The 15,086-nt window shown below is 31.0% G+C and overlaps 2 protein-coding genes across 2 annotated transcripts in view; one reads left to right on the forward strand and one right to left on the reverse strand.

Moving 5' to 3' along the window:
- The window catches only part of HELRODRAFT_177213 (hypothetical protein), a gene marked incomplete at both ends in the record, with an annotated part of 4,061 nt that extends 1,665 nt beyond the window's left edge, over nt 1-2,396 (reverse strand). Inside the window, 4 exons of the mRNA XM_009025414.1 lie at nt 91-185; nt 987-1,023; nt 1,116-1,151; nt 2,096-2,396. Of these exons, the coding sequence (XP_009023662.1) occupies nt 91-185; nt 987-1,023; nt 1,116-1,151; nt 2,096-2,396 (469 nt within the window). The remainder of the gene's footprint in view (nt 1-90; nt 186-986; nt 1,024-1,115; nt 1,152-2,095) is intronic.
- Nucleotides 2,397-7,584: 5,188 nt separating this feature from the next.
- On the forward strand, nt 7,585-7,923 carry HELRODRAFT_177214 (hypothetical protein; the record flags this gene model as incomplete). Its single annotated transcript, XM_009025415.1, has 1 exon — nt 7,585-7,923. The coding sequence occupies one exon, from the start codon at nt 7,585-7,587 to the stop codon at nt 7,921-7,923; it is 339 nt and encodes a 112-aa protein (XP_009023663.1).
- Between the last annotated feature and the right edge of the window lie 7,163 nt (nt 7,924-15,086).

A 15,086-nucleotide genomic window follows, 5' to 3' on the forward strand; every position in this document is an offset into this window, starting at 1 on the left:
GATATGATGATAGTGGTAATGATGGTGATGATGCTGGTGATGTTGATGGTGGTGGTTATCAACATCATCACCATCATCATTGTGACCAACCTATGTAATAGTTCCTATTGATGCAGCTGCCCAAACTCATCCTCCCATACTCGGCTCTCTGGACAACGACCACGTGATCGCCAGCATCTCCAGCACTTCCGGTATTACAGGTCGGTCGGAAAGTTTCGGACTGGCATACGTCTACTGTTGTTGTTGTCACTGTGTATATGTATGTATGTTATATGTATGTATGTATGTATGTATGTATGTATGTATGTATGTATGTATGTATGTATGTTTGTTTGTATGTATGTATGTATGTGTAAATATGTTTGTATGTATGCTTGTGTGTTTGTGTGTGCGTTTGTTTGTTTGTATGTTTGTGAGTCTGTTTGTTTGTGTGTATGTATGTTTGTGAGTCTGTATATATGCATGTTTTTATACATGCGTTTGTATGTTTGTATATTGGTTTGTGAGTTTTAACATGTTAACTTTAGTTTTCTCAATAACAACCAATTTATTTCGTCCAGCTCAGTTGGCCTATTTAATTTTTTATTTTTTTTTTAAGTTTTTTTCTGATATAAAAATATCTCGGATTCAAGCTATGTTTATATCTGGTTACTTGAATCACTTCTTTATATCTACGCACAATAGAATTTGCATGCACACATCTATGAATGCATGCATAGATACAAATAAACAGAAAATGCTAAAGTTACAAATAATGCATCATATGCAAGACATCAAAATACATACAACATTCTGTTGTTGATAGTTCGTTTTTTAGCACATCTGAATTACACAGACACTTTGGCTTATTGAAGCTGCTTATAAAATAATAAAGAGAGCCAACGTAGCCACTAAAAGCATGCAGGTTAATCGCACGTTCGGCTCCTTTAATTCACTGCTCCACACCAGAAAAAATATGTCTTCTGCTCAATTATTTAACAGCTGACCGATCACAAGTTCTCGTGTTGTGTTGGTTGGGACGTGCTGGGTTGGGTTGGGTTGTTTGTTTGTTGTGTTTTGTTGTTTTGATGTGTTGCGGTTCACTCGCTGCTTCAGCTGTTGGTGATAGTGGTTACTTGTGGTATGCAGTGGTCGTCTGCTGGCTAACGCGGCTGTTGTTGATGATTTGTGTGCGCGTGTGTGTGTGAAAGTGTAGTTGTTTGTAGTTGTTGCAATGTGGTTTATGTTATAAAATGATGGCTCTAGTGAGTTTTTTGATTCGTTTGTTTCAATGTTATTAGTTTTGAAAAAGATGCTGTTTTTGGTTTGTTATTGCGTTTTGGAAAATGTTTTTATAGTCATTTCATAAAAGCTCTGTCTAGGTAGAGCCATTTAATTCATTTATACACACAAACGTGTGGTCAGTAGACAACTAACATTCAAAAAGAATAAGAGATAGTTGGTCTTTGCATTAAAAAGAAAGCTTATAAATTTGATGGTAACTTAACTGACAAGTGCCGTGATAACGATGCCCATGAAAATGATAACAATGATAATAACGATAATGAAAACAGCAAAAAAGATATAATGATATTTTCTTTCAAAAAAACTGCAAAAAATCAATTTTTTAACAACTTGTTTATGCCTAGTTTATGGCATGTGCAGTGCATTCAAAGCTTCAGTTTTAATGAACATCCGAAGATTAATTTTGCTTTAATAACTTTTTTTATTCTAAGAAAAAAATTTTTTTTTCAAATTAAGTTTTAATTAAAAGCTTTCGAGCTAAAAATACGTTCGCTCAATAAAATATTTGTATATTGGAGTGAACAGAAAAAGTTGCTGAATGCACTGCTTGCAGGAAAGTTGTTAACATCTAAAAATTGGGCTTCGAAGAACTCTGAAGAAATACATCACGACACCTTCATAATATATATGTAAGTACGTGTGTGTAAGTGTGAGTGTGTATGTTTATGTATGTGTGTGTGTTAGAGTGTGTATGAGTGTGCGTGTGTGAGTGCGTGTGTGTAATATGTTTATGTGCTTTTATAGGTATATGTGTATAAGCTAAAAAATGCTTGGGGGCAATAGCTCCACAGATCCTATCCCTCAAACGTACATTCAAAGGCCAAACCTCTCATTGCAATAATCATGGGTATTCTAAAATGATGCCAAAGTTCTAACTGCATTTGTAATAAAATATTCACACCTGAACAACGAGATTTTTGGTTTTTTGGTCCAGGATTGACAGAGATAATCCTTGCTGCTCCTTGTCTGCCAGGTGTTCCTGGCTGCAGCTCAAAATAGATTACAAGACAATTTAGGCGAAACATATAACTTGATGTCATCGAGTATAATTTTTTTCTTTTCTGTAGTATTCTAATTTCCATCTGAATGTTGTCGCAAGAATCAGAAGTCATAATAAAAAATTATCGAAAAAATTTTTTTCAAAGACGAATTTGCAAAGATATTCGTTTGTAAATACTAGAACAATAGCAGTCTGGAACTCATTACCCCCGAGAGAGTCAATGCAAAATGTGTCAAGAAATTTAAAATTCTTTTTGATTGAATTAGTTAGGACTTTTAAATTAAGTATAACTGGAAAGCAATCTATTTGTTAATAAAACGATAACTTTGTCAACTGCGCTAATAAATCTTTATGTTATGTTATGTGTTTTTGCATTATGCAGGATTGTTTTTTTAATATTGACAAATTTTATCATTTTACCTCCCATTTTGCGCGTATTTTATGAGGTAAAATTTTTGTGGTTTACTTTGGGATTCCGTGTGCATTGTTGGCACTTAAAACCTGCAAGCTTTATTAAAGAAATAATGTGGTTTTTTTCATCGTTACACCATCTTCTTTATTTATAAGTATTTATGAATCAATCGTTAAGTTGCAAACTTGTTTACACATCATTTGTTTCTTCACTAACTCACTCACATACTCACCTACTTATTGCACTCACTCACTTACTCAGATACTCACGCACTCACGTGTTATTACTTCATACTCAGTATCAAAGATATTTTTTTAGAAAATTTTTTTTTTGCTTCCACGTTTTAAATATCTCTTCAATTTCACACTCAAATTACTTCTGACTGATTTGTATTTCTTGCAATCATTTCGTTATACTGAAAACAACAAACACTAATAAAATATTTTATTTGTTCAAAAATTCTTTTATTCCATGGAATTATTTTTTTTATTGTGCGTGTAGACAACAAATCCCGTGATATACCAAGGTTGATATGGTTGATAAGCGTCTGGAGCAACAAAGCTGTCTGTACCTCACCTCTCCCAAGAATAATCACTCTCGTAGCATTCATATCTTCTCTTACCAACTCACTACTGAATATTTCCTCCAAATCATCTCACAAACTTTTCTTAGCCTGAATACACTCCAAAACCATTTTTCACATTATAACATCTTTCGTGGTTCTACTTCCCAAAACATGGACACAGGATTGAAATAATTCCAGGATATTTATACTTCACTTTACGATCAATAAGCTACGTAATTTATAGCTATATTAAAAAAAGTCACTAGTAAGCGATAAATACAAACTTTCATGTATTGTAAATGAAAAAACAATCAATTGCGAGAAGATCCAATCCCAATTGAAATCCCAATTTTGGCCCCCATCAAAGTTGTCTGGATCCGCCACAGCGTTAGATATCATTGTCATTCTACGATGAATAAATTGTTCTCACCAATATACACATATACACATGTACAGCTATGCATATACAACTGTACGTACATATTAAAACAGAATAAATATAACACATACACCAACATATTTATATAAACAGCATACACATTGATTTGAGTAAAGTAAACATTGACGCACTGATTGGATAAAGCAAATAAAAAATTGAACAAACAAAGGGCGAAGAAGAATGAAAAAAATTTCAATGACTAGAAATATGGAGACAAAAATAAACAATAAAAGTGGAAAAAATGGAAGTTTGTATGTGAAATGCAAACAAAGACGGAAGCAGAAAAAATATTTGTAGAAAGTTGGTGTTGTCATGACATATTCATCACACTTGAGAATGTTTTGTTTGCAGCTTGTCACGGCAACAAACAGTCGAGCTTGCGACCATTAGTATATCTTCCATTCATACCGGCATATTATGCATTTTCCTGAGGTATTCTCTGTTGTTTCGTTTCGGTATTAGTCGTTGTTTTTGTGGCGTTTTCTTCTGTTTCACTGAGATATTTGTGTTTTGTTTAGGTGTTTGTTTTTATATCTCTTGACATTTTACATTTTTGTAACCTTTTTGGTTGAATGCTGGTTTGGAGATTGTCGGACGTGTTCTGTTTATGTTTTTTTTGTATGTTCAATTGTATTTATCTGAATGTTTTATATTATTTATTGTTTTAAATTTGTATTATTATCTGTTTTCAACTTGCATTACGTTGTTTTCATCTTATTGTATTTCACTTATTTTCACAAAAATTTTGAAAGACTGACAAAAGACAGCAAAATAAATTTTGTTGAAATCATCTTTTTTAGTTTATTTTTAACTTGACGCTTCATAAATTTTCGAGCCTATGTTCTTTGAATTTGTTTATTCTTTTTCACATGTTGTAAATCCTTTGTAAACTTTTTCATTTGTCTCACAACTGTTCACCAAATAGTTTTTCTGTTTTTATTTCTAAAAGTTTCTGCCATTCTTGGAATCAGATTTGTGTGTGCGGTTTCAAATTTCACCAATGATAAAAGTGACTAACCCAGCGTAAGTTTCTCTTGTTGGTTCAGTGTATGGTTTGCAATAAAACTTGCACAAGATTCAGTTTTCATACGTCAGTGTTGTTATTTATTCTTGCACGTTGAATTATAGCTCCATTCCACGGAGGAAATATTTTTAGTCTGGCGTTCATCAAAGAATATTCCAACGTAAAACAGTTTTTTTCAAACGTTTGTCTTTTAATCGTAGTGGTTCTCTAAAAGGGAACTGTTTTCTAATATATCATAATCATTTTAATACCATGTAACCATTTTCAGTGATATACAGAATAAATAATTTTCAAAAAGTTGTTTATGTTCTTTAAGAGGAGTTTGCCTCGTGTAATTCAAAGTCACAACAGACAGTTCGTCAACAAAAAAAGGTAGATAAGTAGGTAGGTAGGTAGGTAGGTAGGTAGGTAGGTAGGTAGGTAGGTAGGGAGGGAGGGAGGTAGGTAGGTAGGTAGGTAGGTAGGTAGGTAGGTAGGTAGGTAGGTAGGTAGGTACCTAGGTAAGTAGGTAGTTATATTTGTAAAAAGGTAGATATATAAGAATGTAGTTGTAGATAGAAGATTGAACCAGGAATATTTTGCATATTTAGACGGAAGTCTTTTCTGCTGTGGACATGCCTTTGCACATACTCCCAGTTAATTACTTTTTTGTGGATAAATAAACAATTTAAAACACTAAAGTTAATACTAATTCATGAAAAAACTGTATAAACAAATAAATTAAATATTTATTCCTTGATAAAGATAAAAAAAATCGGACAGATAAATCTATAAAAAAAAATTTTTTCAAATGTAACGTTTGTAATTTATAAAATTATTGAACAACTTCAAGTACAGACCGTAGTAAGAGTAAAGAAATTTGCACCTCCTATTGAATGTTCGCATTTAATTGTTTGAAAAAAACAATATGCCAAGAAGAGGCAGCATTAACTGCGATATCAATTCTCTAAGCCAACGTATTGCACTAATTAGTTTTCACAAAAAGCTCAGACTAGTCGTAGAGTACGGATTCAGTGTGATTTTGTTTCTTAATTAATTTAAATCAACTGGCATGGTTATCTTGACAGAGTAAATCCATTTTTTATTATTTTATTCTATTCTGTTTTTAGTTTCACCTTGATATTTTTCTAAATTTAATAACATTTTAAAATTATTTAGCTTCTACAACCACAGGCGTTCTTATTAGCTAAATAAAAAGTACTCTTACTGTGACGTTAATTTTAGATTTTTAATTCAAAATTTTCAATTTTTCTGACAAACACTTTGATAAAAATTTAAAATCTAAAAAGCAGAGTATAATATCTTGAAAAATAATAGATCTTTTCATAACCAAACAAACTCCTACCCAGACAAACAGATGACTGACAAATACCTAACTAACGAAAAGTATGGAATCATGTTAATTAGTATATAGAAATAAGTAGACATTATGACAAAGTAATTTTTATGCCCGGCTGTTCATTTTTACCAACCAATCATATCGTAAGGTGTTAAAATTAAAATAAATCAATTTTAATTTCAAAATTAAGAATATATTTTATAAAATATTTTCCTGTCAACAAGTTTTAAAATATAATAAAAACTGACCGGTATTAATTTATTCTATAAATACAATTTTTACAGTTAATTTGAATTTTTCAAGTGCACTGAAATTATATGAACTGATAAGTTTGGAAAATTATAGTTGATAATAAAAATAAAAAAAAGTAAATAATTATGTGAAAGAGTCGAATGTTTATACGTCTAGTTAAGCACTCCAGTGTATTCACGCACACGATTTTGTTTTTAAAGATATTTTCAAAATGATTAAATTTTCTGCAGAGAGTGCAGTATAATAATTTTTTTAAAGGACTTGCACGCATTTTCTAAAGAAATTTTTTTTCTTGCATTTTATTCTTTCTCAATGAACGCTCATTTGGTTTGTTTAAATTCAATAAAATACAGTAACAACAATAGCGTCAACGACAATACAAAAACGTCAATCACAACAACAACAACAACAGCAATAACATCAGCAACAATAACAACATCAATCACAACAACAACAATAAAACAATGACATCAACCCAAGTGCACTGAAGTGAACAAACTGAACAACATTCTTCGATTCAACATTGAAGTTTCAGTATATAGGATGAACTATGCATAAAAGTAATATAATACAAACATCTCAGCAACAAATTTGATTCGTTGTAACGTTGAAACAACTACTCTTACCGTGAAACGACTTTTAAGGAAAAATATCACCTTATTTTCAATTCAAATTAACAATCTGGCTAAAAAAATTTTCATATAAACATTAACTCAGCATTATTCCAGTGGTAACATATAAAACAAGAAACTTTTCATCTGTAATCCTATCTGTTATTTTTGTCCTTTAGTTTAGAAAAAATAGAAATTAAAAATCTTTTTAAAATGCCTATGAAATTTTAGCAAAGTTTGCCCTATCGTCTGATTATTTTGTCTTTTTTTCACGTTTGAAAGCTCATCTAGAAGTCATCTAAGTTACAGTCAATAAAAAAAATTTGAAACTTCCACTGGTCTTGCCTCAACCAGCAAGCCTACGTACCTACATAGAAATTAATGAATAAACTCTTCTAATAACTCTTTAAACAATAATAACTGTCAGTAGAAACACTATCTAGTCTAGTAAAGAATGAACTTCTATAATATTGAGAGTCATTTTCAAAATCAAAAAAATCAAAAAGGCATACAAGACACCAATAACCAAAATATCAATTTTTCCATAATAACACTAAAATACATTGCAACAAGATCATCTAGGCATGTTGACCACGCAACCTTCTAACAGTATTGATTATAGAATAAAATTGATGTTACAGCAATAACAACAACGAGAATGTCATTAACACAAAAACAACAACAATACAACAACAACACCAACAACAACAACAGCATCAACAACAACAACAACATCAACAACAACAACATTAACAACAACAACATCAACAACAGTATCAACAACAGCATCAACAACAACAACATCAACAACAACAACATCAACAACAACAACAACATCAACAACAACAACAACATCAACAACAGCATCAACAACATCAACAATAACAACAATAACAACATCAACAACAACAACATCAACAACAACAACAGCATCAACAACACGAAAACATCAACACCGATGACGACAGCACCAATATCCCGAACTACGAAAGCATAGGTTAATCTCACCTGCCGGGTTGACAAAAGATGAAAAAACTTTTGCAACAATGAGCACTCCATAAATTCCTATTTGCAAGCAGTGTTGCTTAAGCATGTTTTACAATTTTCAACAGACGCCAACAAGACTCAAATGTGGTTAATGTTGGTAAATATCGTAACAAAAATGTTCTTTTCAGTGTTGTTGTTGTTGTTGTTAAATGTCACACAAAAACGCTTTTTTCCAACGCAACTGCATTCCGTTTTCTCATTACATTAAAGTTTAGACATTGTTGGAAGTAGCAATAAAATGATGTCATCTGCTGTTGGTCCAATCTTGCTTCAGTGAAGTTGATGACAAATATGTTGATGACAACAAATGTTGCGTTACTGTCTTCTTGTGGACAATGGCAACGACGACGGTGAAGATGCTGGTGATTTTTATTGTATTTTATCACTACGATGATGATGACAAGATAAGTAAGGACGATTTTGAGAATAATTCTGCTGTGATTAAAGGAAATTGAAATTATCCCTCTAAGACTTTTGAAAAATTTTTTTCGGATTAGTTGTTATGACACGGCGGCGTTTCTTTGGGTAAAAATTTTGCAGGTCATGAAATAATCCAATCACATCAGTCAGTCTGTTGTTGAACGCCTTGTATGCCACCAAAGTTGTTTATTCAGTTTCGTTATGAATGAAAATTCACCAGTGTTCACCATTTTGTTGACATCATGAATAATTTTGAAAAATGTATCTAGTAATACTCAAAACGAGGTAGAAAAACTAACTTAACTGTTCGTGGCCAATTTCAAAATGAGTTTATCAATTTAATTTAATTAAATCTGCAAGTTTAATTATCAGACTAATTTAATTTAATTTAATCAATTATGTTTTGTATATAAAAACGATGTCAAGAGATGTGCCTATATGAATCTCCAAACGATGGTGTTCCCCCGCAAGTTATCAGTTCTCTTGGACCAATAACTCGCAAATTGAAGTTTAAAAAATCGCAGAATTTTCTTTTTAAAATAAAATTTTTAAACTATTAGAATTTATTTTTAACTTTATTACAATTAATATTTTATTTTCATTAATAATTTTAATAAATTTCACGCCATTCTTAGTGAGCGTCTGTGATGATATTTGAAATTTAATTCTGGTCAATAAACGTCATGGTAATTGTAAATAATTTTCAAACATTATTATAATAATAACCAAACACTTATTTTGATTATCATAACTTCAAATTATTCTCGCTATAAAACAAATCGTTAACATTAAAACCCCATCAATTATATTCATTTTCATATAATCAAAATAAAACACTAAATAAAATCATATATATGAATATAATATGAATATAAGGGCTAGAAAAAGATTCTATAAAAAGATATTTTAGCTAGGTAGGTCGGTAACACTGAACAGACCAGAGCGCAATTCTGCGAGATAAAGAGAGGCTGTCGCATTTTATACATCTGTGCATAGTGACACAGACATACACGAATATGTATACATACGCAGGCAAACATTCGAGTGAATATACAGTATACACATACATATATATATACACACGTACATGATATACACACGCACACGTGTTTTCAATTATTCATTTACGCGATATTCTTTGGGTTATTTCTAACAGCAATATTGATGAAATATTTTTTATATTTTATAATTTGTATTGAATCATTGTTTTTTTTATTTTCAATATGTACTTAAAAAGATTGCCTGTATATGTCTCTTAAAATTTGGAAAAACCAGAACATCGTAAAAAAATTTCCTTCAGTTAAAAACCTGATTGAAAAAAATTCAAAATTTGCCTATTGATTAGAATGAAAACAATTTTAAAGACATTTACTTAAACACAAAACTACAACATATCAACAACACTAAACAAACAACAACAAAAACGGTAACAACATTAAATAAACAACAACAAAAAACAACTACTCAAGTTCACTGAGCGTGTCCTGGGGGAACAAATAAACATAAACAAACTCTTCAAACATTACCTCCTATATGACTGATCTGCTCTTTGCTGCTAAACAGTCATCAATTAATTCATTTATTAATCTATTAGTTTCCAAGTTTATTTTTCTAATTTTGATGTATGTTTCTTTTAATTCTGTTTATTTATTTCATTAATGTTATAATACTTATTGTCTTGCATGTTGTTACAGTCTTTCAGAGTTTGAATTTTTCAAATAAATAATTAAGAAACTTCAATTACTTTGAAAAAAACGGTTAAATTTAATGAATTATTATTATAGATTAATTATTACAAAAAAGATCGATCAATTGCTACTAATTCAGTTGACATTTGAAAAGAATTCGAATTAATAGTAGATTTATCAGGTTTTTGTTAAAACAAATGTTAATCAGCATCATCGTGAAATTTACAGTTTTATAAATACTCTTATAACGTAACTCATAAACGATAAATGCTACGTAAACAAATATAATCACATTAAGCCACACATACAAAAAACACATACAAAAACATACATACAAACAAAAACATACACGCACGTCTATACACACACACACATACATACAAACAGACTCATACAAACAGACACATACAGCCATACGCATTATTACACACACATACATACTAACATAAATTTATATTTGGTAGTGACCTATTATCATTCGTAATGATGTCCAACGCATTACCAAACATCCTGATTGATTGCAATATGCTCTTCATCCATAGACAATGTAGAAAGAGATGGAGGGAGATAGAGAGAGAGAGAATGAAGGGAAAAAAAGAGAGAAACGGAAAGTGGAAACACACACAGAAACAGTGAGAGAAAGAGAGAAAGAAAGGGGGGGTAAAAGATTTAGATTAAAAATAGAAATGAAAGAGAGAGTAAGAAAGAGAGAAGTTGAGTTACTGTTCGGAATGCCAAACTCATTAGTCAATCTATTTGCACACTGAATTAAAGTGTTTCATTTCCTATTTAACTGCACGCGGCACTTTATGATGGAACTTCATAATCTCCTCCACTGCCAGGCTCGACTGCTTGCATTCAGCGTGCGTCTCACTGAAATATCACTATTTAAAATTGTTTCATCGTGATGATGGTGATGTTTATGATTATGATGACGACGATGATGATAATACAGATGATGATGATGGTGATGATGATGAGGAGGGTGATGATGATGACGATGACGATGACTCTCATGACGGTGATGGAATAGAGAATAATGAAGATGATGACAATGAGGATGAAAAATATGAAAACGCCATTTTAGCCATGGATCAAATTTAAACTTTCCTTCTTAATGAAGAAGGAAGAGATGGACCTTGAAATGCAGCTGACCAAAGGTCTACACATTCTATCTTATTCGATTTTTTTCTGTTTTTCGTAATCAACATTTCGTGAGAATTAATTAAAAATTCAAAGATGTAATATTTTAAAACCTGACAAAGTTTGAGATTTGGAAAGTTTTATTAAATGTCTTTAAATCAATATTGTGTCACGTATTACCTTTCCATCCATTGGCTTATTTAATTTTTTAGGATAAAATAAATACGTGCTACTCGTTAGAAATTCAAAAATAAAAAATGAAATGTTGAAGTTTGAGATTGTTTCTTTCATCAAAAATTTTGAAAAAAAAAATTAAAATTTCACGTAAATTGATGCCGGCTTTTGAGAGAAATCTTCTCTTTTATTTTCTATTTGCCACGTAATTGTACATATGATAACAAATTTCTTCTGAAAAAATTTTAAATTACAATATTTTGTGAATGATAAAAAAAAACAGGGCATATTTGGAACAGTTGGCTTTAAGCTTTTAAAAATAAATAAAAATAAATAAATTGAATTTGGAAAATCCAAAAAGGAATAGATTTTATGAAAATTCATAACCGGTCATACATTTTAACACGAATATGAATATTAAATTTATATATTTATGTGTTTATATAATATTTTATTCAAATATATGAAAATAAACTTGCTATAGTTTCAAAAAGCCTAAGTATTTTTAACGCATATCGGTGCCTCATATATCCATTTCTATACATCATTACACATGTCTGAATATATATATATGTATGTGTGTGTGTATGTATTGTGTATACATGTGTATATCTACGCATATTTGTGTATGTACATAGGATATGTGTACGTGTATCAAATGTGTATCTACATATGTATAAAGCTTAATGAGTGCTTCGGCAAAAGATAGCTATTTCAACAAAAATTCATCAACAAAATTAAGAATTCAAATTTTTTTAGAAATATTCAGACAAGATGAAACAAGCAAGGTTTAAATAAAATAAAATAAATTAAATTGTATGAAATCATTAAATAGAATGTAATTAAATTTAAATATTTTCTGTTATATTTAATTAAAAACGGATTAATTTAAATTAAATCAAAAGACATCTCTATGAAAAAAATTGATTTTTATTAAAAAAAAACAGTATAAAGGCGAAGATTAAAAAAAAGATATGGAAAGCGCCGAGACCAGCACCAGGTTGTTATGGCAACGATCACGTGATCAGAGAGATGTGTAGGGATGTGCTGATGTGCTGAGGTAATTAAAATGATGAGGGGTGTAATTATGCGCCATGCGATTCTTCTGTTACTTTTTATTTATTATTATTATTATTATTTTTGTTGTTGTTGTTGTTGTTATCGATTGTTTGGTGTCGTTGTCGATCTGAATGTAGTGACAGTGGTAGTAGTAGTAGTAGTAGTAGTAGTAGTAGTAGTAGTAGTAGTAGTAGTAGTAGTAGTAGTAGTAGTAGTAGTAGTAGTAGTAGTAGTAGTAGTAGTAATAGTAGTAGTAGTAGTAGTAGTGGTATTAGTAGCAATAGTAGTAGTAGTAGTAGTAGTAGTAGTAGTAGTAGTAGTAGTAGTAGTAGTAGTAGTAGTAGTATAGTTTTAGTAGTAGTAATAGTAGGACTAGTAGGATGAAAATTATGTTGTTGAAATCAATTTTGGTGAAGACGACGTTGATGTTACTGAAGATGATTATGAAAAAGATGATGACGATGATGAATGAGACGCTGACTACGATGAAGATGATAATGAATGAAGATGATGATGATGCTGATGATGATGGTATAGATGATGATGATTGTTACAATTTAAAAAAAAAATAGGAAAACTAGTGAAAATGTCGAAAAGTTGAGAGGATAAAATTTTTTGTGTGTCTTTTTTTGAAATGTAAAACAATTTTCGGAGGCTCATTTAAGTGGTTGTCTGCGTGTGTCAGGGATTCTCAATTTTTCAAAACTCTCTTCACGCAAAGTTTTTCGCTGCCGAGACGATAACGATGGTGAATGTGGCGATGAAGATGTTTAGCTGTGATCAAATTGACTATGATAGCAACAAAGTTGATGATAACAATGGTGATGTTACTGATAATGATAGTAATGAGAGGGATGATGATGAGGAGGAGAAAGAAAAAGATGGCGTTGAGAAACTAATAATGTAATCAAAGTAATGAGAAATTAGAACTTCACAGGTTGAAATCACTTTAATCCTATCACAACTATGAAACCAGTTCTGTCTCTGCTGTATGTATCTGTATATGTGTTGTGTATGTATGTGTGTGTTTGGTGTGTGTGTGTGTGTGTGTGTGTGTGTGTGTGTGTGTGTGTGTGTGTGTGTGTGTTATAAAACGGAGACAAAAAAACGAATTTTTTTTATTCTCGCAGTTTACTTTTAAATTAATCACCTGAACTCTTCAATTAATTCCATGCTTTGGTGTTGAAAAGACACGCAATGTGTGTCCGTCCGTTCTTTTATTTTTGACTCTATGTATTTTTCGTATCTTTGTATACGTCTGTATGTATATCTCTGTATAGTTTTGTTTGTATGTTTTTTTATGGTTTGTATATATTTGTATAGCTGTGTATATATTCGTATAATTTTATATCACTTTGTATGTTTTTGTATGTCATGGTTTATCGTTTTAGATTTTTGTATGTTTTATATGTTTTAAAATGACTGTAGAGTTATATATATATATATGTGTGTGTGTGTATGTATGTATGTATGTGTGTATTATTGTACATATGTTGGTATATTTATTTGTAACCAGGCAGCAGTGGCAATACATGTACTTTGTGATGTTTAATTAAATATGTATAGATTGTTAAAGGCATGTCAACAGAAGTTTTTCTATGCGTGTGCATTTGCGTGCGTGTGTGTGTGTTTGTGTGCGTGTGTGTGTTTGTGTGCGTGTTTGTGTGTGTGTTTGTATGCGTGTGTTTATTTGTATGCGTGTGTGTATTTGGGTGCGTGTGTGTGTTTGTGTGCGTGTGTGTGTTTGTATGCGTGTGTGTTTGTGTGCATGTGCGTCAATATGTTTGTGTGTAAATATTTGCATTTGCGTGCGTGATATTATGTGGTGGATACGTTTAGGCAGCACACTTATGAATCATACGCACGTGTCTTCACTCCATCATTTCTATGATTGAATTTTATAAATAGTGTAACATTTGTATCTACTAATGTATCCACAGTATAAGCCTACCAGTCCACAATTACATGAATGCTACCAGGCAGAGGCAGAATGAAAACTCCTCCATACTGAAAAATTTCCTGAGGTTGAGACAAAATTGAAAAAATCTCTTCATTTAAATTTAGACTGAAAACTATTTGAATTCCCAACAACAATAATAATAGTTGTAATATTAATAATAATAATAAACACACTGATAATAATAATAATGATAATAATAATAACGTCAAAGTTACTACTACCAGCATTACCCGCAATATTTGTTTGCTGTTTTTATCTCAATTTTGTCCCATCTCAAACGTGTTGGCTTTGACCGGGTTATGTTGCTGGGAGGAAGCAAATGTTACTACTACTACTACTACTACTACTACTACTACTATTACTACTACTACTACTACTACTACTACTACTACTACTACTACTACTACTACTACTACTATTACTACTACTACTATTACCACTTCTACTACTACTACTCCTACTGCCACTACTACTGCTACTACTACTACTGCTACTACTACCTCCGTTGCATTTACTATTGTTATTGCGTTTACTATCGGTGTTTTTATTTTAATTTTTTAATTTTTTTTTAAACTTCGCTCTCCAATGTTCCATTAGTTTTATTTTCATAAGAGAATTGTTCTAATTGTTCCATTAAACTTTTTGTACATTATTCTATTCTTTAAAATT

Source organism: Helobdella robusta (genome assembly GCF_000326865.2).
Source record: "Helobdella robusta unplaced genomic scaffold HELROscaffold_41, whole genome shotgun sequence".
NCBI classification, from domain to species: domain Eukaryota; kingdom Metazoa; phylum Annelida; class Clitellata; order Rhynchobdellida; family Glossiphoniidae; genus Helobdella; species Helobdella robusta.